The sequence below is a fragment of the Pangasianodon hypophthalmus genome, chromosome 21 (genome assembly GCF_027358585.1).
Source record: "Pangasianodon hypophthalmus isolate fPanHyp1 chromosome 21, fPanHyp1.pri, whole genome shotgun sequence".
Classification (NCBI taxonomy): Eukaryota; Metazoa; Chordata; class Actinopteri; order Siluriformes; family Pangasiidae; genus Pangasianodon; species Pangasianodon hypophthalmus.
In genome coordinates, this window is record NC_069730.1 from 9,400,291 (window position 1) to 9,422,351 (window position 22,061).

At 39.7% G+C, this 22,061-nt stretch overlaps 1 protein-coding gene across 2 annotated transcripts in view; it reads left to right on the top strand.

Annotated features, from left to right (window-relative positions):
- LOC113543105 (integrin beta-1) overlaps window positions 1–22,061 on the top strand; it is a 50,685-nt gene that overhangs the window by 15,502 nt on the left and 13,122 nt on the right. For both annotated transcript variants that reach the window (XM_053227614.1, XM_026941149.3), the window contains exons 3-14: window positions 5,854–5,939; window positions 6,527–6,749; window positions 7,742–7,912; window positions 8,137–8,375; window positions 9,858–10,013; window positions 10,091–10,186; window positions 10,299–10,388; window positions 11,135–11,275; window positions 11,453–11,655; window positions 14,473–14,711; window positions 17,576–17,798; window positions 18,000–18,229. In XM_053227614.1, the coding sequence (XP_053083589.1) occupies window positions 5,854–5,939; window positions 6,527–6,749; window positions 7,742–7,912; window positions 8,137–8,375; window positions 9,858–10,013; window positions 10,091–10,186; window positions 10,299–10,388; window positions 11,135–11,275; window positions 11,453–11,655; window positions 14,473–14,711; window positions 17,576–17,798; window positions 18,000–18,229 (2,097 nt within the window). The remainder of the gene's footprint in view (window positions 1–5,853; window positions 5,940–6,526; window positions 6,750–7,741; window positions 7,913–8,136; window positions 8,376–9,857; window positions 10,014–10,090; window positions 10,187–10,298; window positions 10,389–11,134; window positions 11,276–11,452; window positions 11,656–14,472; window positions 14,712–17,575; window positions 17,799–17,999; window positions 18,230–22,061) is intronic.

Genomic DNA, 22,061 nt, shown 5'->3' on the forward strand with positions numbered 1-22,061 from the left:
TCAGTAGGTGTGCTGTGGTATCTGTCACCAAGACTTTAAAAGCAGATTCTTTACATCCTGAAAGTTGCGTGGTGGGCCTCCACGGATCTGACTTGTTTGTCCAGCACATCCCACAGATCTTTGAATGGATTGAGATCTGGGGAATTTGGAGGCCAAGTGAATACCTTGAACTCTGTCATGTTCCTGAAACCATTCCTGAACAATTTTTGCAGTGTGGCAGGGTGCATTATCCTGCTGAAAGAGGCCACTGCCATTAGGAAATACCGTTGCCATGAAGGGGTGTACTTGGTCTGCAACAATCTTTAGGTAGGTGGTACGTGTCAAAATAACATCCACATGAACACCAAGACCCAAGGTTTCCCAGCAGAACATTGCCCAGAGCATCACACTGCCTCCGCTGACCTGCCTTCTTCCCATAGTGTTTCCTGGTGTCATCTGTTCTCCAGGTAAGCGATGGACACGCACCCGGCCGTCCACGTGATGTAAAAGAAAATGTGGTTCATCAGACTAGACCACCTTCTTCTATTGCTCCATGGTCCCTTTCTTATGCTCATGTGCCCATTGTAGGTGCTTTCGGCTGTGGACAGGGGTCAGGATGGGCACTCTGACCAGCCTGCGGCTACACAGCCCAATACACAGCAAGCTGTGATGCACTGTGTGTTCTGACACCTTTCTGTCATAGCCGGCATTATCCTTTTCAGCAGTTTGTGCTACAGTAGCTCTTCTATGGGATCGGACCAGACGGGATAGCCCTCACTCCCCATGTGCATCAGTGAGCCTGTTGCCGGTTCACCAGTTGTCCTTACTTGGACTACTTTTGGAAGGTACTAACCATTGCATACCAGGAACACCCTACAAGATCTGCTGTTTTGGAAATGCTCTGACTCATCTAGCCATCACAATTTGGCCCTTATCAGAGTCACTCAGATCCTTACGCTTTTCCATTTTTCCTTTTTCTTCAAGAACTTCAAGAACTGACTGTTCACTTGCTGCCAATATATCCCACCCCTTGACAGGTGCTATTGTAACAAGATAATCAATGTTATTCACTTCACCTTTCAGTGGTTTTAATGTTATGGCTGATCGGTGTATAAATAAATGAGAGAGATGACCAATGAAGCTATGAAAAGCAGCTACTTTCGTCTCTGCTGTCCTGCTGCTCTGCATCATCCTTTTCCATTAGTCTAGCAGAGGAGAGCTCTACCATTCAGTGTGATTTCCAAACAGTTTCACAGTGATTACGTATTTTCCGGCTAGGGCCATTATGCAGTCGAAAAGTTGGTCATTCTTTGCAGTCCAGGATGCATCGAGAAGCATTTGCATTCACACTACAAATAGTTTGAGTGAGCGGATCACAATGCATCTTCAAGGCACATTTGACCCCATTCACATCACTACTTAGCGCTGTCTAATTACAATCCGATCACCCAGGACAAATGTGTGACACACTTACGGGTTTATAATAAATGAGGAGACGGGAGGCTGTCTTGGGACAACTCAAAAGGGGGCTCTCTATTTTTCTGGTCTTCTTTTCCTTCACTTTTCAGCAATTTTATCTCACTATGCACATCTGTGCACCCACACACAGCTTAGTGCTGCTCACTTCTGTCTCTCTTTTGTAGCTCTCATCTCTCCCCTTTTATCCTTGCCACCACAAAACACTCGTTAGAAAAATTCAGCATAGCTTTTCTTGTCTCCACCCTTCATTCACAAACCGGCGATCGACCATGCCCCGCCTCCACAGCATGTTAATGCCAGATGTGAACAGGGCCAAAGTCAACAGTCGAGAGAAAATTTCGCCACTAAATACAGAGGGCTTACCACTAGATGTAAACCATTGGTAAGCCTCAAAAACAGGAAGACCACATTAAAGTTTGTCAAAAACATCTAAAAAAAAAAAAAAAAAAAAAAGCCCTTACAGTTCTGAAACAACATCCAATGGACACATGAGGCAAAGAAAACTTATACCAGAATGGTGGAGAAGGGAAGGAATTGCTCATGATCCAAAGCGTACCACCTTCTTCCACCATCATCTTGAGACGTGAGCGTGTTAGGCTGCCAAGGGAACTAGTTCCCTTGTATTTATTTATGATGTGACTGCGGACAAAAGAAGCAGGATGAATTCTGTAGTATATATGGCTATATTTTCAGCCAGATGCATCAAAACTCATTGGACGGGGCAAAGAAGTGGCATTTTCTGCAATGGCCAAGTCAATCACCTAACCTGAATCCAATTGAGCATGCATTTCATTTGCTGAAGGCAAAACACCCCAAGAACAAGCAAGAGCTGGAGAGCATTGCAGTAAAAGCCTGGTAGAGCATCACCCGGGAAGAAACCCAATGTCTGTAGCCTAGTGGAAACTTTTGAGATATCCCTATCAGTAGAACAAAACACAGCAATGTTTTTCATATTCTCTAAGGTCTCCCGTATATAAAATCTTTTTGTTGCAAAAGTGGTTAAATTGACCGATGGTGGCACTCCCCACAAATTTAAAAAAAAAAAAAAAAAAGTGCAATAATAAAGCCAGGCCAAATGGGAGTTAATACACCTGAACTCTGTAAACTGTAGTTTCATAATGCAAGCTCTGATTGATCCCAAAACAGGTGAGCTAATGGATAGGGGATTACTTTAGAAGGTATGAAATAACTGAATGTGAATCTTGATGCATTGAGGAAATACAGTCCTACAAGCAGACCTACAATAAGCAGAAATATAAAACATGAAGGTCTGTGATGAATGTGTTCATTTACTTTTAGGCTGCTTTGGCTGAGATTGTCCTATAAACACCTATTAGCAATTTCTGGTAAAGTACTGAGTCCAGTAATAAATGACTTGTAACTCTAGCAGGTACAGTTCAGTGATCTACAACAGGGCTATTCAGTTATAATGCTCTGGGGCACATTTTCAAAAGGTTAAGTGCCTGGGGTCCAAACATTTCCCCAAGCTCTTCTTCTCATTATTGTATGTACACTTGACACAACGTGCCTAAAAAAAAAAAAAAAAGATAATAAACATGTCTTCTTTAAGTAATTATGCTAAGTGCCTAATTTCATTTTCTTTGCAACGCAAGCTGTGATATAGCCTCAAAAGTGAAAAAATGTATTTGAAATAAATGTATTCTGTGTATACAACACTTCATGTCACCCTATCTATTTGGCATATTTGGTCAATTGTGACATTTATCATCCATCTTTCAAAAAATTCTCTGTAAAAAAAAAAGTTCTCTGGGGAAAAAATCCAACACAAAAAATTAACAGATAAACAAAGATGAACTGTGTCAGAGTTGTCAGAGGATTTTTCCACATCTAGGGACATAATGTCAGCTTTCCTCAATCAAGCCAAGAGTTTAAAAAATGTCATTTGCACAAATGTCATCCCTCCTTGCAGTTGATGTATCTGACATGGGTATTGACTTGATACAGGACATCACATGGTCTCTCACTTAATTATCCCCTACCACCTCCTCATCAGCAGATAGCGTGCATGCTTTCAACCATCTTGCTGTCAGTGAATGGCCTTTTCTTTTTGCAAAGTTGACAGAAAACAAACACATTGGCTTCCTCGCTGCGGTTTCAGTGAACACACATATCTCAGTCCAGTCACTGTTGAACTGGCATCAACTTTTCTTAAGGTTTGATAATGACATGGTGTCATCTATTTTTCAAAGTAAATATTAACACTAGATATTACCAGTAGGTTAGTGGGCTAATGTTCTAGCTGCCTGACTCTACTAGTGCTAGCTAGCTGTAAGCCTGCCATGCAAATGGTGCTTTTGTCATCAGTAATGCATGTGTTTGTGATTGGCTGTTATTGACAGCGCCAGAGCACTCAAATTGGCTGATTTGAAGGATTGAATGGGTATGTTGTGGCAAAATGGCAGTTATTCACGCAAATTTTCTTTTAGTTTTCTAATTTTATTTTTAAGCAAAATTAAATGTCTGCAGTTAACCTAGAGACCATAAAGTACAGTTTAATCAGGCAGAAATTGAAACAGACCATATATTGAAAGTTTTGAATTAACTAATTAATTTAAGGGGCAAATATTTTTTTTATTCCAAATGCAGAAATAATAGTTTGCATAATAGTATGAACATATGTGAAAACACCTCTAGATGAAAGTAGTCTGATACCGAAACATTGATGATGAATGACACAAATCATCTTGTATATTCTTTTTTTCTTGCTTTTTTTTTTTTTAATCTTTTTGTTGCTACTGCAGCCATGTCACTTCTCCACATTATCCTCAGTGGCTAAATGTATCATCTTTAGGCATTCGGGGGAAACGGCAAAAGCAAAACTTAGTGCACGTCAAGTCCACTGAAAGGTACTGGCATTTTCTGCTGTCACTACTGGGTCTATCTGTAGGTGTCAACCAGCTCAACATCTTGACCCATGATGGTAATGGGGCTAGTTGTGATCCTCTCATTCCTGTAGTCCACCACCATCTCCTTGGTCTCGGCCACGTTGAGGAGCAGATTGTTCTTCCTGCACCAAACCACAAAGTTGTTGACCATGTCCTTGTACTCCTCTTCCTGTCCAACCCTGATGCACCTGACCACCACAGAGTCATCAGAAAATTTCTAAAGGTGGCAGAGATCCAACCTGTACTGAAAGTCTGTGGAGTACATGATGAAGAGGAAGGAGGAGAGCATGGTTCCCTGTGATGCTCCAGTGCTGCTCAGCATGTGCTCAGACAGGCACGTTCCCAGCCACACCTGTCCAACAGGTAGTCTGTGACCCAGGAGATCATGGACAGCTGTGATGCTTCCCATCAGGATGCTCTCAATGGTGCAGGTGTAAAAGTTCCTTAGCACCATTGAGGGCAGTTTAAATTCCCCTAAGCATTTAAGGTGGTAAAGATGCTGACGAGCATTCTTCACCATGGTGTTAATGTGATGGGACCATGACAGGTCCTGCATGATGTGGACACCAAGGTACCGGAAACTGTCCACTCTCTCTTCAGTTGAGCTATTGGGACAGTATGTGAATTGTAATGGGTCCAGGGTGTTGAAGAGTTGATGTCTCTGACCAGCTTTTCAAAACACTTTTTTGTAGCTGAGGTTAGGGCTACTGGGTTATAGTCATTGAGGCAGGCTGACTGGGGTTTCTTTTGGACAGGAATGATAATGGACTGTTTAAAGCACATGGGAATTACTGACTGTGCCAGGGAGAGGTTGAATGTGTGTGAACACGGCCTGACCAGAGATGCCATCTGGTCCGGATATGGTTCCAGATATAAATTTTAATTTACATTCAGTTTTCTAGAGTATCCCCCGACCAACAAGCACAAACATTTTGTCAGAGCTTGCATTATGAAACTACATGAGTTCAGGTATATCAATTCCCATGTTATTTTGCACTGTTGTGATAAAGTTGTGGCTTTGTTGGATTTTGTTTTGAGTTTTAAGATTTGGTTAAGACAAACATGTCCTTTGTGAAAAATAAGACAAACCTTCATTTACATTGTCTTCCAAGGTTAGGACAACAAACCTTGTCGGTGGATTTAGGAGTTTTGATTCATATCAGTCTTTCTTTTAAAAATGGTTATAACCTCTCATAGGTCTGTGCTGGTGTGTGCAGTAGTCTGTGTAGTTACAGTTATGTTTATTACTAGCAGAAAGCATATTTAGCATATTGCATTATGCCTATATGAGTGGCAACACCACTAATTTAATGATCTATTGCCTAACAAAACCACAGGTAATAATGATAAATAACTACCCAAAGTTTTTAATTAGCAACTTAATTAGCAACTGTGTTAACTGTGTTCTGCTAAAATACATTTAGTAGCTGTATAAATACAGGAAGTGGTGTATATAAATGTAAAACATCTTGTTTGTGTGTTTCTGTAGATGGTAATGATTGCACTAAGGCTTCAGCTCAGTCTTGTGGTGAATGTATACAGGTTGGAGAAAAGTGTGGCTGGTGCACCTATGAAGTAAGTAACACTAATGCTGAAATTAAATTCGGAAGAATTGTCTTAGAATTTTTGCTCACCATGGTGGGGGTGTGGGTGTGTGTGTGTAATATGTAATATATATATACATATACACACACATACATACATACATACATACACATACATATATGTATATATACACACACAGACACACACGGCATTGTTGTTCCAGTGCATTTGGAGGGATGTGTGTGTACACATAAATATCAGATCAGATATCAGATAAAAAAAAACATTCAGTGGCATTTACAAACTCTTACATATCCTGATAAGGTGGAAATGTCTACATGAGTGAGTCAACATTAGTCTGTAAATAATTTTGGATTATTTATTTCCATTATATATTATAATTATTTCAGTACATACGCTGTGATCTGTATACCTTGGGTTCATTCATTGTTCATGTGTTGTTTCAATATGCAAACAAGATGTTTAAAACAATTTTTGCCTTTAAAATAATAAATAGCTCTCATATTTCTCCTTTGCTTCGTTTTCATCAAGTCATTTGTGACAATGCTCACTTGATATGCAGTTCTCTAATTGTTGCATACACCCTGTGCCTGCAGGCCTTTCTGAAGCAAGGCGAATCCAAATCAACACGCTGTGATGAAACTGAGGCTCTGATTAAGAAGGGTTGTCCTCAGAACAATGTGGAAAATCCTCGAGGAGCAGTCCATGTCAACGAGAACAAAACTGTCACAAACCGTGAAAAAGATGTGGCTGAGAAACTGAAACCGGACCAGATAACACAGATTCAACCTCAGAAGCTCACACTGAGCCTAAGAGCAGGTACATTGTGATTAATATAGTGGTGTATATCAAGTAAAGTGAATTCTAATTTGCTAATGTTTCTTTCCATGAAGGAAATCTAGCTGGGTACACTGTGTTGCAGCTAACCCTTAAAGGGGCATTAGACAAGATTAGTCTTTTTTTTTTTTTTTGCCCACTAGGCCATTCCAGTAATTAAAAAAAACAGGTTACAGCACATATTCGGGGTGGGGCATTTATAGAACTTTGAAAAAAATGTGTGATCTCTGTGACTGTGATCGTGGCAAGGATGTTATTACCAGATGTTTACGTTTGAGTATTTCAGAAACTGCTGATCTCCTGGGAATTTCACACATGGTGAGTCTGTGCCCATGATAGCCTCAAATTATTGTTCTTGGCTGACAGGAGTGGAAACTGATGTGGTCTTCTGCTATTGTAGCCCATCCACCTCAAGGTTTAATGTGTTGTGCATTCTGAGATGCTTTTCTGCTCACCACAGATGTAAAGAGTACTTATTTGAGTTACTATAGACTTCCTGTCAGATCGAATCAGTTTGGTCATTCTCCTCTGATCTCGATCATCAGCAAGGTGTTTCTGCAGACCTTCTGCTCACAGGATGTTTTTTGTTTTTCGCACCATTCTGTGTAAACTGTAAAGACTGTTGTGTGTGAGATCAGCAGCTTCTGAAATACTCAAACCAGCCCATCTGATACCAGGAAACATGCCATGGTTAAAGTCACTGAGATCACACCTTTTCCCCATTCTGATCTTTGATATGAAAGAGAATGAGCTCTTGACCTGTATCTACATGATTTTATGCACTGTGCTGCTGCCACATGATTGGCTGATTTAGATAACTGCCGTTAATGTGCAGGTGTACATGTGATCCTAATAAAGTGGACGTGCGTGTCTATGAAGTAGAAAATGTCAAAAATTGACCATGTGAAGGCTGCTGCCCATTTGAATTTGTAAGGGTTTGTTCTGGGGTGAACATGGTATAATTTTTGTTACAGGCGAGCCTCAGAAATTTTCCCTGAAGTTTAAAAGAGCAGAGGATTATCCCATTGACCTGTATTACTTGATGGACTTGAGTTACTCCATGAAAGATGATTTGGAGAATGTGAAGAATTTGGGAACGGACCTGATGCGTGAGATGCAGTCAGTAACGTCTGACTTCAGGATTGGTATGGGTGTTTCAAACTATTCAAATGCAGTAAAGAATCAATGGAGTATGTTAACTAACTGACTAAACTGAGTGTGACTAAGTCAGGCCCATTCTTCAGTCTAGACTGATGTATCTTTTAATTGTGTAGGTACTTTGCTACTAACCTGCTAACCGTTGTACATGTTATTGGGGTTTTAATCAACATAACTATTGAATGTATACTTTCTGGTATATTTTTTCCAGGTTTTGGTTCGTTTGTGGAAAAGACCGTGATGCCCTACATCAGTACAACCCCTGCTAAGCTTCTGAATCCCTGCACTTCTGATCAGAACTGTACAAGCCCCTTCAGCTATAAAAATGTACTTAGTCTGACTGAGGATGGCCATCAATTTAACAGCCTAGTCAGCCGGCAACAAATTTCTGGAAACCTGGACTCACCCGAGGGAGGCTTTGACGCCATCATGCAAGTTGCTGTCTGTGGGGTGAGCTTGTTAGGGAGGTTACTTGGATTAAAGAGCAGCTCTTGTGGCCTTTTTCCTGTTGTCATGCCCCCTTGTTCACGGTATATTCATGGAATTAATGCTCATTTTAAACTGATTGTGGAAAGCAGCTATGTGCAAAATAAGCCTTGACGAGCTAATAATCTTGAAGGAATGGCAGTGAATGAATGACACCGAGGCCAGTGTAAACTGCAAAGCTTTACTTGCACAACATGCATAATAAAGATAATGGCTTCGTTTTTTGAGAATTTTGTTGTTTGGTGCTGGACTTAATGCTTAATGAGGAACACTTAATGCCAAAGCATACTTGGTTCTGCACACATTATGGAAAACATAGTAAACTTAATAATAAAACTAAGCTAAGCAAAATATGCATTAAAATCAGCCTTAAGCAGGTTGTAAACCATTGCTACATGCCACCAATTTAGTATGAGGTCATTTAGGACAAAAACATGCTTTTCCAGTTTTTCACTGCTGCTGTAGAAACAGGATTTAAAAAATCCTCAGTGATGTCTCTAGTTTCTCATTTATAGCTTCCCTGTAAACCTCTCACCTCTACATGGCTTCTTAAACTATACAGTTACTAGTGCTGATTTTCGTTTTTTTTTTTTTCACTTAATCTCTTACAGTTGATGACATTGTGTAAGATAGACTATAATATATGCCACCAGGATGGACTGACAGCATGGTGTGGCCCTTGTGTCTAAAAACAAACTCGAACTGTTTTATAATAATTAAGAGATAATACAGTTAAAAATCATGTTTTGTTGTGTTTTCTGGACTTGCTCTTTTAAGTGCATTTTGTGTGCTATATGCTCACTTATATACATGCATATATGCTCACATATATACATGTAAAACATATGCTTTGTTTTTCATTTGTGAACTTAACTCAGCACACTGATTATGTAGTTACTGTAGATGTTTTACGTCTATCAGTAATGTGCACGCCATGCCTTTCCATGGATTGTGTGGTGCATATGGCCAAGAATGTCCTTGACTCTTAAATATCTAGGTCACCTGATAGGAGAGAATACTTTTTCCCCCATTTTCTTCCCAATTTGTTTACTTGCCAATTACCACCCACCTCCCAGCTCTCCCCTATCATAAGACAGTTACTAACTTGGGAGGTTGAAGACTAACACATGCTTCCTTACGTTTTCCAAGACACGTGAGGTCAGTTAACCAGACCACCTGCTGAGTCACAGGACAGCTTAACTTGCTCTATGGAGAGAGAGAGAGAGAGAGAGAGAGAATGCCACCCAGAGAGCATGGCCAATTTTCCTCCTGGCCACAGATGGCTGTAGCATCATCAGGATTCAAACTCATGATCTCCAAATGATAGGGCAAACACTCCTGTTGTTTGGGAGCCCCACGTCAATATATTTTTAACTGCACTACATGAATATTTTTTTAATTGTAAGCATTAAAATTAATGAACACCTTTTTGTTTGGATATTTTAGGAACAGATTGGTTGGAGGAATGTCACTCGACTACTAGTGTTTTCCACTGATGCTGGCTTTCACTTCGCGGGAGATGGTAAACTGGGTGGCATTGTGCTTCCCAATGATGGAAAATGCCACCTGAAGGATAATATGTACACAATGAGCCATTACTATGTAGGTTTGCTATATTCAGTGTTCTAGTAATTTACAAATACACACATATACACAACTGAAGAACTTCTTTGTTATAGGACTACCCTTCAATTGCACACCTTGTACAGAAACTGAGCGACAACAACATTCAGACCATCTTTGCTGTGACTGAGGAGTTCCAGCCTGTCTATAAGGTAATCATTTTTAATAACATGCAATAATACACGTAAGTGAACTGTGTAGGGAAAAAAATAGCAAAATAGGCAAAGAAAAAGATTTTGATTTTGATTTCCTTTAATTTTTTAGGAGCTTAAAAATCTCATTCCAAAGTCAGCTGTGGGAACATTGTCTGCGAACTCCAGTAACGTGATCAAACTTATCATTGATGCCTACAATGTGAGTAAAATAGTCTTGTATGACTTTGTTTATGCTTGAAGAGTGTACTGTACCACACATTCTTGGTATTCTCTTGGTATGATTGCTGTTCATCTCCGATGGACTAATGTACATCATTATATAGCTAAAAGTATATGGACACCTGACTATCACACCCATATGTGAGCCTTCCCCAAACTGTTGCTACACAACTGTAAGCACACAATTGAATAAAATGTCCTCATATGCTGTAGCATTACAATTTCTCTTCACTAAAGGGCCTAGCCTAAACCTGTTCCAGCATGATAATGGCCCTGTGCATAAAGTTACAGTAGGTCCTTAAAGACAAGTTTTGCCAAGGTTGGAGTGGAAGATCTCGAGTGGCCTGCACAAAGCCCTGACCTCTAACCCCGCTGAACGCTTTTGGGATTAATTGGAATGCCACCTCCACAGCCATGCTCCAAAATGTAGTGGAAAGCCTTCCCAGAAGAGGGGCGGTCATTATAACAGCAAAGGGGGACTAAATCTGGGGTGGGATGTTCAGCAAGCACATACACTGTGATTGGTCCGGTGTCCACAAACTTTTGGCCATATAGTGTTACTCTTGCTATAATATCCCAAAGTGAGTGATGATTGTATTTAACAAGCAAATTGGGCAAAGTGAGATTCTCTTAATAATATATCAGTCTGTTTTCTTCTTCATGTATCTGCATTGTTTGAATCTCATGAGCTTCCTTTCAATAATCATTTCTAAATCTCTGCCTTAGTCTCTGTCGTCTGAGGTGATCCTGGAGAACAGCAAGCTGCCTGAGGGAGTGTCCATCTCATACGTGTCCCACTGCAAGAACGGAGTGAGTGAAACAGGAGACAATGGAAGGAAGTGCTCAAACATCTCCATTGGTGATGAGGTAAGAAAAGTATAATGTGAAGAGGTGAACACAGAAAAAGTCAGTGAGAGAAGCTAACGCATGTTTAAACCCGCCAGTCCTATTTTATCTAATAAGATTTTTTTTTTTTTTTTTTTTGAAGTCATATCATGAAAGTGTTGTATAGGATATGCACCAATGTTCCTGTTCATCATGCAGGTGACCTTTGACATAGCCATCACCACTAAGGGCTGCCCATCACATGGTACATCCGAGGTGATAAAGATCAAGCCACTGGGCTTCAATGAGGAGGTAGTGATTGTTCTAAACTTCATCTGTGAGTGTGAATGTTCCAAAGAAGGAATCCCCAAAAGTCCAGACTGTCACTTTGGAAATGGAACCCTTGAGTGTGGAGCATGCAGGTAAGAGAGCATTCTCAAATATACACTGGAATGTGTTTATCTGTTTATCTCCTGCATGAATTTAGTTTCAAATTCTATTTTTTGTTTACTAATATTTTTACTGAAATATTAATTTTCATAACCAAAGCTATATAGATGAGTTCAATATAAGGAAAGGCAAGAAAGAGAGACCGTAGCCCCTTTTATAATAACTCTTCCTTCAAACAGTTCATGAAAAAACAGGTCATTTGTTTCCTTCATGTAGTCTCTGTCCGTCTGCCATTCATGAATGCATATGAGCCAAGAAAGTAAGCTCTTTCACCGTCTTTTCTAGCCTTCTCAGTACATGGCCAAAGAGCATCTCTTGCCAGCTTTAATCTTCCTTAATGAGATCCTTACCCTGGTACCCTTGCATGTCTATGTCGGACACTGACATCTTCCAGATTTCATCTCTATATATATGCTTTGTAAATTGCAAGAATATCTGTCCATGTGGGGCTTTTTTACCCATTTATTGGAAACCATAGACAGCATCTTCAATCTTATCTGCTAGAACAGGGAGCTATCTTCAACAGCAGCTGAATGACTTTGTCTTATATTTTTGTTCATTTTTTCTGCATCCATTTAATTCTCAGATTCCATCTTCTTTTGTACCATTCTTGTTCTTTGCATTTTTCTTTTAGCACATCATCTTTTCTTTAGCACAGCTTCTTTTTGAAGTGACATTGCTTGCTTTTCTAGCACTGACATACATGACTTGCATTCTTTAAAACTTCAGCTGCATTGAATTCTATGGATTTAGGCATGCTTGCAAACAATGCTATTTTGCTTCATGTGCATGTTTAGGTTTTCCAGTTGACCATTAATTAAGAATAGCTGCCCATTCCATGTCTTTCACCAGAGTGCTGGTTTTCCAGAGTATAGGGAACAGAGACATTCAGTTCACATTTGTTGCTACTTGGAGCAGATTCTATTGCGTAGCAGTGCTCGGCAAATCTATTTGCCGATTCTGTTCAATTCAATTTTATTTATATAGTGCTTGGACATTATCAAAAAGCAGCTTTACAGAAATCCGGATAGAAAATTTTAATTTAAATTTATCCCTAACGAGCAAGCCAGAGGTGACGATGGCAAAGAAAAACTTACTGAGGAGAAAAGAGGAAACCTTGAGAGGAACCAGACTCAAAAGAGAACCCGTCCTATTCTGGGTGACACCAGATAGTCCGATTATAAATCATTTCTCTTCTATAACTGCATACTATAGAGTGAAGTACTGCTAAATGTGTTAAATGAAACTTGAGTTTGACGGTCATTAGAGTTTTACCTTTAAGTTTTTCACATCATACTGGAGAACACAGATTATTAGGTATTCTCTTGTCCCATAAATGGTTTAAGAAGATGTACATTGTGCAAGCAGGGACTCCAGTAAGACTAACTATAACAGCATAATTAAAGGGGAGAGTCAGAAGGTAAAACAGATATGAGGACACCCTGAGACCAGCCACTCCACCGTCAACAAACCTGAGTGAATGTAAGCATTTTAACAAAATGCTTGACTAAACAAATGTGCCAAAAGTTTGCTCAGGTACTGTGGCACAAGACCATTCAGTGCTTTAGTAGTATTTTATAATTAATGCAAAATTTTGGTGGGAGCCAATGCAGTGTGGATAAGATAGTGGTGATGTGGTCACATCTTCTGGTTCAAGTAAGAGCCCTGGCTGCTGCATTCTGGACTAACTGGAGCTTGCTTATGCACCTACGGAAACATCCAGACAGCAAGGCATTACATTAGTCCAACCTAGAGGTAACAAAAGCATGAACTAGTTTTACTGCATTATGTAGTGACATTATGTCACAGAGTATGTTGATGCCTTCAGGCAGAAGGTACAGGTTACCAAACTTTAAGTTGAACAGGTGTAAATTTTCCTTAGTTCCAATATCAGTCAAATTACTAAACAGTAAGACATGGTGTGCGTGTGTGTTTGTGTGTGCTTGTTTGTTTGTTTGTTGTGGATGATGTGAAATGTCTCGGTGTAGGGTATTTGTGTAATATTTAAGTGTAGGCCATTTGTGCGATAACTGATGTATGGCATTTGTGTATGTTATGTGTATTATTCGTTATTCGGTATTCTGCTGTTTGTACAGAACTGGGTGCAATTGCATGTCAGTGTAGTTTGATTGTATATGTGTATTGTAACGTCGACTGTGTTCTCTCAGTTACCCAATTCAAATTTCTCTTAGGGGAGACAATAAAGGCTAATCTGATCTGATTGCAATATTTCTGAGATGAAAGAAGGCTGTCCTTACTGGTTGTGTGTGACAGATGAACATGGAGTAACTCACAATCATTAATTCATCTAAGCTCATCTATTTTCAGCAGTTTTTCACTTTTCTGTGCCCTACCTTCAAAACTATTTTGCAGCATGTCAGGGAACTATGGAGTGCATGCCATTAGATGTTTTAATTTAAATGCAAAAATCTCAATATAAGTGTTATTTTGAATTTGTATCATACTATCTGAAATTTTATTTATTGATTTACAAAAGAGCAATCCAAAATCTGAAAGTAAAACCTTAGAATGTTTACATTTGTTATCCTCTACATTAAAAGAGAGAAGTTTTTCATACCCTCCACGGCAATTTGCCTAATGGCAAAATTCTAACTACGTAGGATCCCTGTAAAATGTGCAATTTTTATATAAAAATGTTCTGAGTTTGAGTCTTTTTCTTGCCTGTTATATTTATTGGAAACAGGCTGATGGACTATTTGAAAGTGTGCTGCCTGTTAAATAGCTCTGTTGTACAGTAACACTAAACACGCTTCCTTGTGACTTGTCAGATGCAATGAGGGACGTATTGGAAGGGTTTGTGAATGTAGCAAAGATGATGTCAGGGCAGAGGATCTGGATGCAAACTGCCGCATGGACAATGGCACAGATATCTGTAGCAACAACGGAGACTGTATCTGTGGAACATGTGAATGCAAGAAGCGAGACAACCCAGAAGAGCGGTATGAAGGCAAGTACTGCGAATGTGACAACTTCAACTGCGACCGATCGAACAACAAACTATGCGGAGGTGAGTTTGCACGCTAATTCTATAATGTATTTCAACATTTTTTTTTTTTTTATACAGGAAACATGTATTTGTTGTTTCAGCCATATTAATGAAATTGTCCTTTTCCCTTTAATATGTAATTTAATCCGTTCATGCGCTCAGGGATATTTCTCCTTGTGATGAGCTCAAAGAGCACTACACCGGTCACTGGTGGGTTCAGTTTAGTTTACTGACAATTGCCACTGCAGAGGCATAGCTAAGAGGTGGATTCCGTGATTGAACCCCCCAGAAATATTTAATGACAGTTCCAAATGCTTGTTTGTGGGTGGGGAACATACTGCACATACTGTGCAGCTGATTATATACATGTCAGATAACATTATGCAGTAAAAGTAAGTGCACTATATTGATATTCATAAAAGGTCATCATTACAAATGTACACTCACTCTCCCCTTTATTAGGAGCACCTGTACAACTGTACATTCATGCATGAGTAAAGTTTCAACTGAAGTGACATGGAAATGAGAAGTGACAGTGGCGCAAGTATCTGCAAGGGCAGTGACCAATCGAAAATTTGAAGATCGGAAATATTAATTTTCATAATTTTGCAACATGATCTTAGAAGCTTTATCCAATATGTCCTTAAACATATTATTTGTTTAAAAGTTTGATTCAGCAAAAAATCCAGTTCTTTGTACATTCTTTGTACATTTTGTTCTTACACATTCAAATTTCAATAACTATTGTTAACAAGTACAAGAAAAAAAAAGTCATTACCATCATACACATTAAAAAAAAAGTCTATACCATCTACATGTACATTAGGCTATTTCAAAATACACAACCTTACCCACAACTGTGATCATGAAAACCGGGGAATTTCAAAGCACTAACTAAATAATTTTAGCTAACCTAGCTAACATGATATCTGTGCTTAAATGCTTCTTTAAATTAGATGTCTAGTCCTTCGATAAAGACAGCGTCTTCACAGCTAGAAGGCATAGTTTGCACTGTACTGTGATTTTTGTTTCCATTTTCTCCTTTAGAGACAAAATAATTTAGAAATTTCCTTGACTGTAATGCATTTTTTTCAGCAGGCATCATCATGATAAACAGCCGTGTCAACATGGCTCTAGAGCAGAACGATTAGAGACAGATATTTCCGCATGCGCCAGGAGGTGGCTCACGTGAGTCACGACTGGCAAGAGAGAACCAGAACTATAATCAAACAGCTGTCTATATTGCATTATGTCAAAAGATTAATTTCTTTGGTTTTAAATGAAAAATTTTAATCCTGATAGCATTCCCATTTTTTTTTTTTAACAAAATATATCTGTATTCTGATTACTTTGTTTTTTGATGTAACTGTAACGGATTACAGTTACCAGTTTTTTGTATCCTGATTACGTAACACCGTTACATGTACTCCCCAAGCCTGGCTTTCAATTTTTTTTTCCCACATTAACCTACACTCCATACCCCATAATGACAAAGCAAAAACCAGATTTGTGGTAACTTTTCAAATTTATTAAAAAGAAAAAACTGAAATATCACATTGACATAAGTATTCAGACCCTTTGCTATGGCACTTGAAATTTAGCTCAGGTGCATCCCATTTCTCTGAGATGAGATTATCTTTGAGATGTGTTTACACTTTGATTGGAGTCTACCTGTGGCATATTCAATTTATTGGACATGATTTTGAAAGACACACACCTGTCTACATAAGGTCTAACAGCTGAAAATGCATATCAGAGCAAAAACCAAGCCATGACGTCAAAGGAACTGCCTGCAGAGCTGAGAGACATAATTGTGTCGAGACACACATCTGGGAAAGGCTACAAAAATATTTCTGCTGCAGCAAAGGTTCCCAAGAGCACAGTGGCCTTCATAATTCTTAAATGGAAGAAGTTTGGAACAACCAGGACTCTTCCTAGAGCTGGCCGCCCAGCCAAACTGAGCAATCAGGGAGAAGGGCCTTGGTAAGAGAGGTGACCAAGAACCCAAAATCTCCAGAGAGAAACTTGCAGGTCAACCATTACTGCAACACTCCACCGATCTGGACTTTATGGCAGAGTGGTGAGATGGAAGTCTTTCCTCAGTGCAAGAAAGCATGAAAACATGAAATATTTCCAAGATTCCAAAATTCCAAGCAGGCTTTCATGTGTCTTGCACTGAGGAGAGGCTTCTGTCTGGCCACTAGAGGTTTATTGAAGCAGGAATAAAATAAACACAGGTCTGTTTTTTTTTGTTGTTGTTGTTTTGTTTTTTAAAATGTCTTTAATATATCTAACAAATGTGTGTATATACAGTGAGGTCAATAAGTATTTGATCACCCTGTGATTTTGCAAGTTCTCTTACTTAGAAATCATGGAGGGGTGCTTTGGGAGAGACTTGATGACAAGAAATGCAATAAAACCAGAATAAACACTGGCAGCACTTTTCCAAATTTTGCAATCAAATATGATACAGTGTAACATACTATCAAATAAGTATCAATAAGAAGAAATGTTATCTCAGATGCAGTTTACTGCTTGTGCAGAGGATGAAGCTCGACACAGATTTAAAAATATAAAAATAAAAAATATGCAGGTAGTGCATTGCCTACACTAGGTTGCCCCTAGCTGTAATCATGTGTGCATGGTGCCCTGCGATGGAATGGCATCCTCTCTGGGATGAATTCTCCTGCTTCGTGCTCTTTTTTTTCCCAAGATAAATCCATTTTTTTCTGGAACCACTATGGCTCTGACCAGGACAAAGTGCTTACTGAAGATGAGTGAATGAATGATATCAGGACATACAGTTTATGAATCATTTTCTACTTATGCAATGCCTCGAGATAATTGGCTAGCTGGGGTAATATTTTCATTTCTTTCTCTAACAGGTCATGGTCAGTGTGTATGCAGAGTGTGTGTGTGTGATGCAAACTACACAGGCAGTGCATGTGACTGTCCCCTGGACAAGCAGCCCTGTGTAGCCAGTAATGGGCAGATCTGTAATGGTCGTGGCACCTGCGACTGTGGACTGTGTAAATGCACCGACCCGAAGTTCCAAGGTCCCACCTGTGAGATTTGCCCCACTTGTCCTGGAGTCTGCACAGAGCACAAGTGAGTGTTGAATACAACTATATTTTTAATTTGTATAGTGTACTTCCAAAACCAAACCGTCAAGAGTCAATTTTGTGTATAATCAAATTATTCAACATCTTACAATTTTGTATTATCATTTTCCTCTAATGTATATTGAACAATTAGATCAATTTTGATCTCACATATGCAAATTACCTTGTCACCCTGTGCTCTGTACAGACCCTGTGTTCAGTGCCGTGCATTTAAGACTGGAGAGATGAAAGATAAATGTGAAGAGAAATGCAACTACTTTAAACTAACCATGGTGAAAGAAAAGGAGGATCTTCCTCAGCCAAGCAGCCAGCCCTACCTCAGTCACTGCAAAGAGCGTGATGCCAATGACTGCTGGTTCTTCTTCACTTATGCCACCAAGAATGACAGTGTTGAGGTCTATGTGGTCGAGAAGTTGGGTAAGTGGAACATGACCTAATTTCTATGCTAATATGTAAGGATGGGCACTATTGTTTGTCAGTGACACCAACAATTGATCATGACATTACTAAAAATCTGTGAATGAAAGTTTAATGTTCATAACTTGCAACTTCAAATACTTGAAGGTAACACCAGAAATCTGTGGTCCACAGAGGTTACAGTTCTGTGTCATCTGTGGATCTGTTACACTTATGACAATTATTCTTAAGTCTGAGACCGAATCCCTGGATACACCTATTTTAGGCCAAAACTGTGCTACTATATCCTAGTCCAAAACTGTGCTACTATACTACATGTGGCAGTGACAAAAAAAAAAAAAATGAGGCAAATACAGTACAGTGCAATTATAGAGTACAAGTTGGCATATATATTTACAGCTAGTACAATGCACCATCATCTGACATTTAAACAGAGGATGTCTAGTGAACACAATAACCACATTTTTTATTTTTATTTAAACACAGTGATGATAAAAAAGCAGAGTTGAGAGATCAACATATATATAGGAAATCTAGATGCCCCAGATGCACATAAACCAGTGTTGTGAGAGGGGCAGCTCTCCCCTGATACAATCACCTGTGACTTGCTTTTTGTTTTATTAAATATGTAGAACACAAACTTCAATAATAATTAGATTTTTCATGTGTCCAATGAACCCATGCATGTATTTCACATGACCTCACATTCCCTTATGTTTGGGATTAATTACTGTGTACATTAGATGTGTGCAGTGTTATTATTTTTATCTTTGTTTCCCTGAAGAGCTATATTTTCATCTATATTTTAGTAGGTTAATTAGATTATTTGCTCTGTTTAGTAACTTTGCAAAATAGTCTTAAACACCACCATAAAAATTATTGTGATAAACTCATGGATCGTGACCCAGCATGTAAAACAAATCATATGACATTTTTGACAGATCATCCACCCCTAAAAATCAAATCAGAGCCTAATATTAAGCAAAATAGCCCTAGACCCTGCCATTCAGAGCAAGGGGTTCTACTTGATGTAAAAAAAAAAAAAAAAAAAAAAAAGAGAGAGAGAGCAGTTTCTGTCCTATTCTAGATATTGAAAGGACTGAATTGTTTAAATATTGCTCAGAAGTTGTTTATGCTGTACAGCCATGAAATGTCTCAGTGGATTTACACTGATCCACAAATCTGGGAATAATTCAGCCATGCACGGGTGGGCCTCTTTGTTGACTTTGTTGAGCATGGTTTTCACTAGAAGAGCTAAACAGTCCCCTGGGACAAGACGCTCTGGCTCTGCAGCCTACTTTGTGTCGTTCTACTTTTCCACTCATCCTGCCATCACAACAAAAATCCAGCAAGTGAACCTCAGAGTTTTTACTCTTGGCTGTGAATTGGTCAGTGAGATCCTACTGTCAGTGACCCACTGCTGCTCTCACTAGTGTTTGGGACTCCTTGGCTTTATTTAGGGCCTGACTCATGGGGTGGATCAAGGCAGTTAGACTTTTGCTCTAGTCCCAGGTGCATGGTTCTGTGGTACTTGTGGCCTTGACATGGTCTGTAGGCCTTTAGAGAGGTTTGGAGCCTTGATTCGGTCCTAGATGCCTAATGTCTAATATTGCCACATGGCCAGTCTGCTCTGTTCTTTTGGCATTGTGCTTACATTGCCTAAACTCTCCTCTCAAGGGTCCAAAGAGCAGCCCAGTTATGCAGGGTAGACTTTGCAGCGTCATTTCGTATGCTTTGGCAGTGTGGACTGGGGCAGCCACTCTTTAGACCAGACTGGTGGAGAGCTTTCCCATTTGTCAAGGGATGTGTCCTGCTGTCAGAAGTAAGGCCTTGATCAACCTCATAGCAGAGGAACCAGCCTCTAATACTTGGAGCAGCTGCTCTAACACTAGCTGTGTACAAAACTACATGGGCCCCTGCCATTGTAAGGGTGGCTATTATGGCTGGTCCTGAGTCTCTCAGCTGCATCTGTGAGATGTGAGGAATTTTTATTATTATTATTTTTATTTACCAAGTTTGGACAGAGAATATCATACTGGCTGAGATATGCCCTCACGGCATCATCATCAAATTCGTTTGTGCTTTATGGATGAACCATCCATGGACGAACCATTCAAAAACCTGAGCAACACATTTTGTTCAAGTTTGTCTCCCAATGCTCAGTTCCATATTTTATGGTTATTGGACAAAATTTATAGGATAAGAAGCGCAAAAAAAAAAAGTTTTTGTTAAATTTAAAATGGCCAACTTCCTGTTTGTACATTGATTACATCAATAAAACTTTGCATATTCAAAGGTGTCTCAATGCTCTCTTCTAAATTTCATGGTTGTTGGACAAAATTTGTAGGTTGTGTTTTTTCACAAGAAGTGAAAAAACAGAAATCACAAATTCCTAAGGACACCAGCACTCAGTACTCGGTTCAAGGGAATCGATAGAAACGAGCATCTTGATTTGATGTTGAGCGGATCAAAAGTTATGAGCCAATTCCATGATTTTGCAAATTATAAATATAGCTGCAAGCTACAATTAAAGGGGGCCAAGCACTTTCTGTCCACATGCCTTTGCGACGGAGGAAGACCAGAAGCCACTAGGACCATCAGTGCTTGCTCTGATGGAGATGTACTAAATTTATAGGCAAAAGGTAAAGCTGTTGCTGAGATCACCTCACTTCCTGTAGTCCCTAGCCCTCCCAAGTTGCAAATGATGTCAAATCTTGTTTCTTAACTTCAGCTCATGTTGCTAAATATATGTGACAGAGCTGCACTTCATGTTGAAAATATGTGTCAAGTTTAATGTCAATAAACTTGACACACATATGGCATTGCTAAGATATGCCCTTAGCAATGGCATTGCTAACACATGCCCTCACATTCTGTTTGGTGACTTCACCAATTAATTTGTTTGCGCATTATGGATGAACCATCCATCATATCAAAAATCTGAGAAACAGTTCATTGTGCACAAGTGCAAACATGTGCAGACAGCACAAGACAGTACAATGACTACTGGAATAGACAGTGGGCACAGTAAGTCCCAGTGCAGCGCCGACCAGTACACAGTTCTATTGGAAAGTGAATCCGGTGACAATAGTGCAAAGAGTACAATATAAGTTGCTGAAATAGTGTAAACATAAGAAGTAGCAGCCTATGTACAGTATAATAAATATTGTAGCAGCATAATGTGCAAAAAATTGCAATGAGGTTGGAGGATGCACAGTTGTGTGTGTGTATGTGTTTTTTCAGTCCAGTTTCTGAGTATTGAGGAGTCTGATGGCATGGGGGAAGAAACTGTTGCACAGTCTGGAAGTGAGGGCCCGAATGCCAGATGGCAGGAGGGTGAAGAGTGTGTGAGAGGGGTGTGTGGGGTGATCCACAATGCTGGTGGCTTTGCGGATGCAGCGTGAGGTGTACGTGTCTGCGATGGAGGGAAGAGAGACCCCGATGATCTTCTCAGCTGTCCTAACTATCCGCTGAAGGGTCTTGCGATCCAAGATGGTGCAATTCCCAAACCAGGCAGTGATGCAACTGCACAGGATGCTCTCGATAGTCCCTCTGTAGAACATGGTGAGGATGGGGGTGGTGGGAGATGGGCTGTCCTCAGTGTTCTCAGAAAGCACAGGCGCTGCTGGGCTTTCTTTGCTATGTAGCTGGTGTTGAGCAACCAGATGAGGTTCTCTGCCAGGTGAACACCAAGAAATTTGGTGCTCTTGACGATCTCCACGGAGGAGCCGTCGATGTTCAGCGGAGAGTGGTCATTATGTGCTCTTCTGAAGTCAACAACCATCTCTTTAGTTTTGTCTACATTTAGAGACAGGTTGTTGGCTCTGCACCA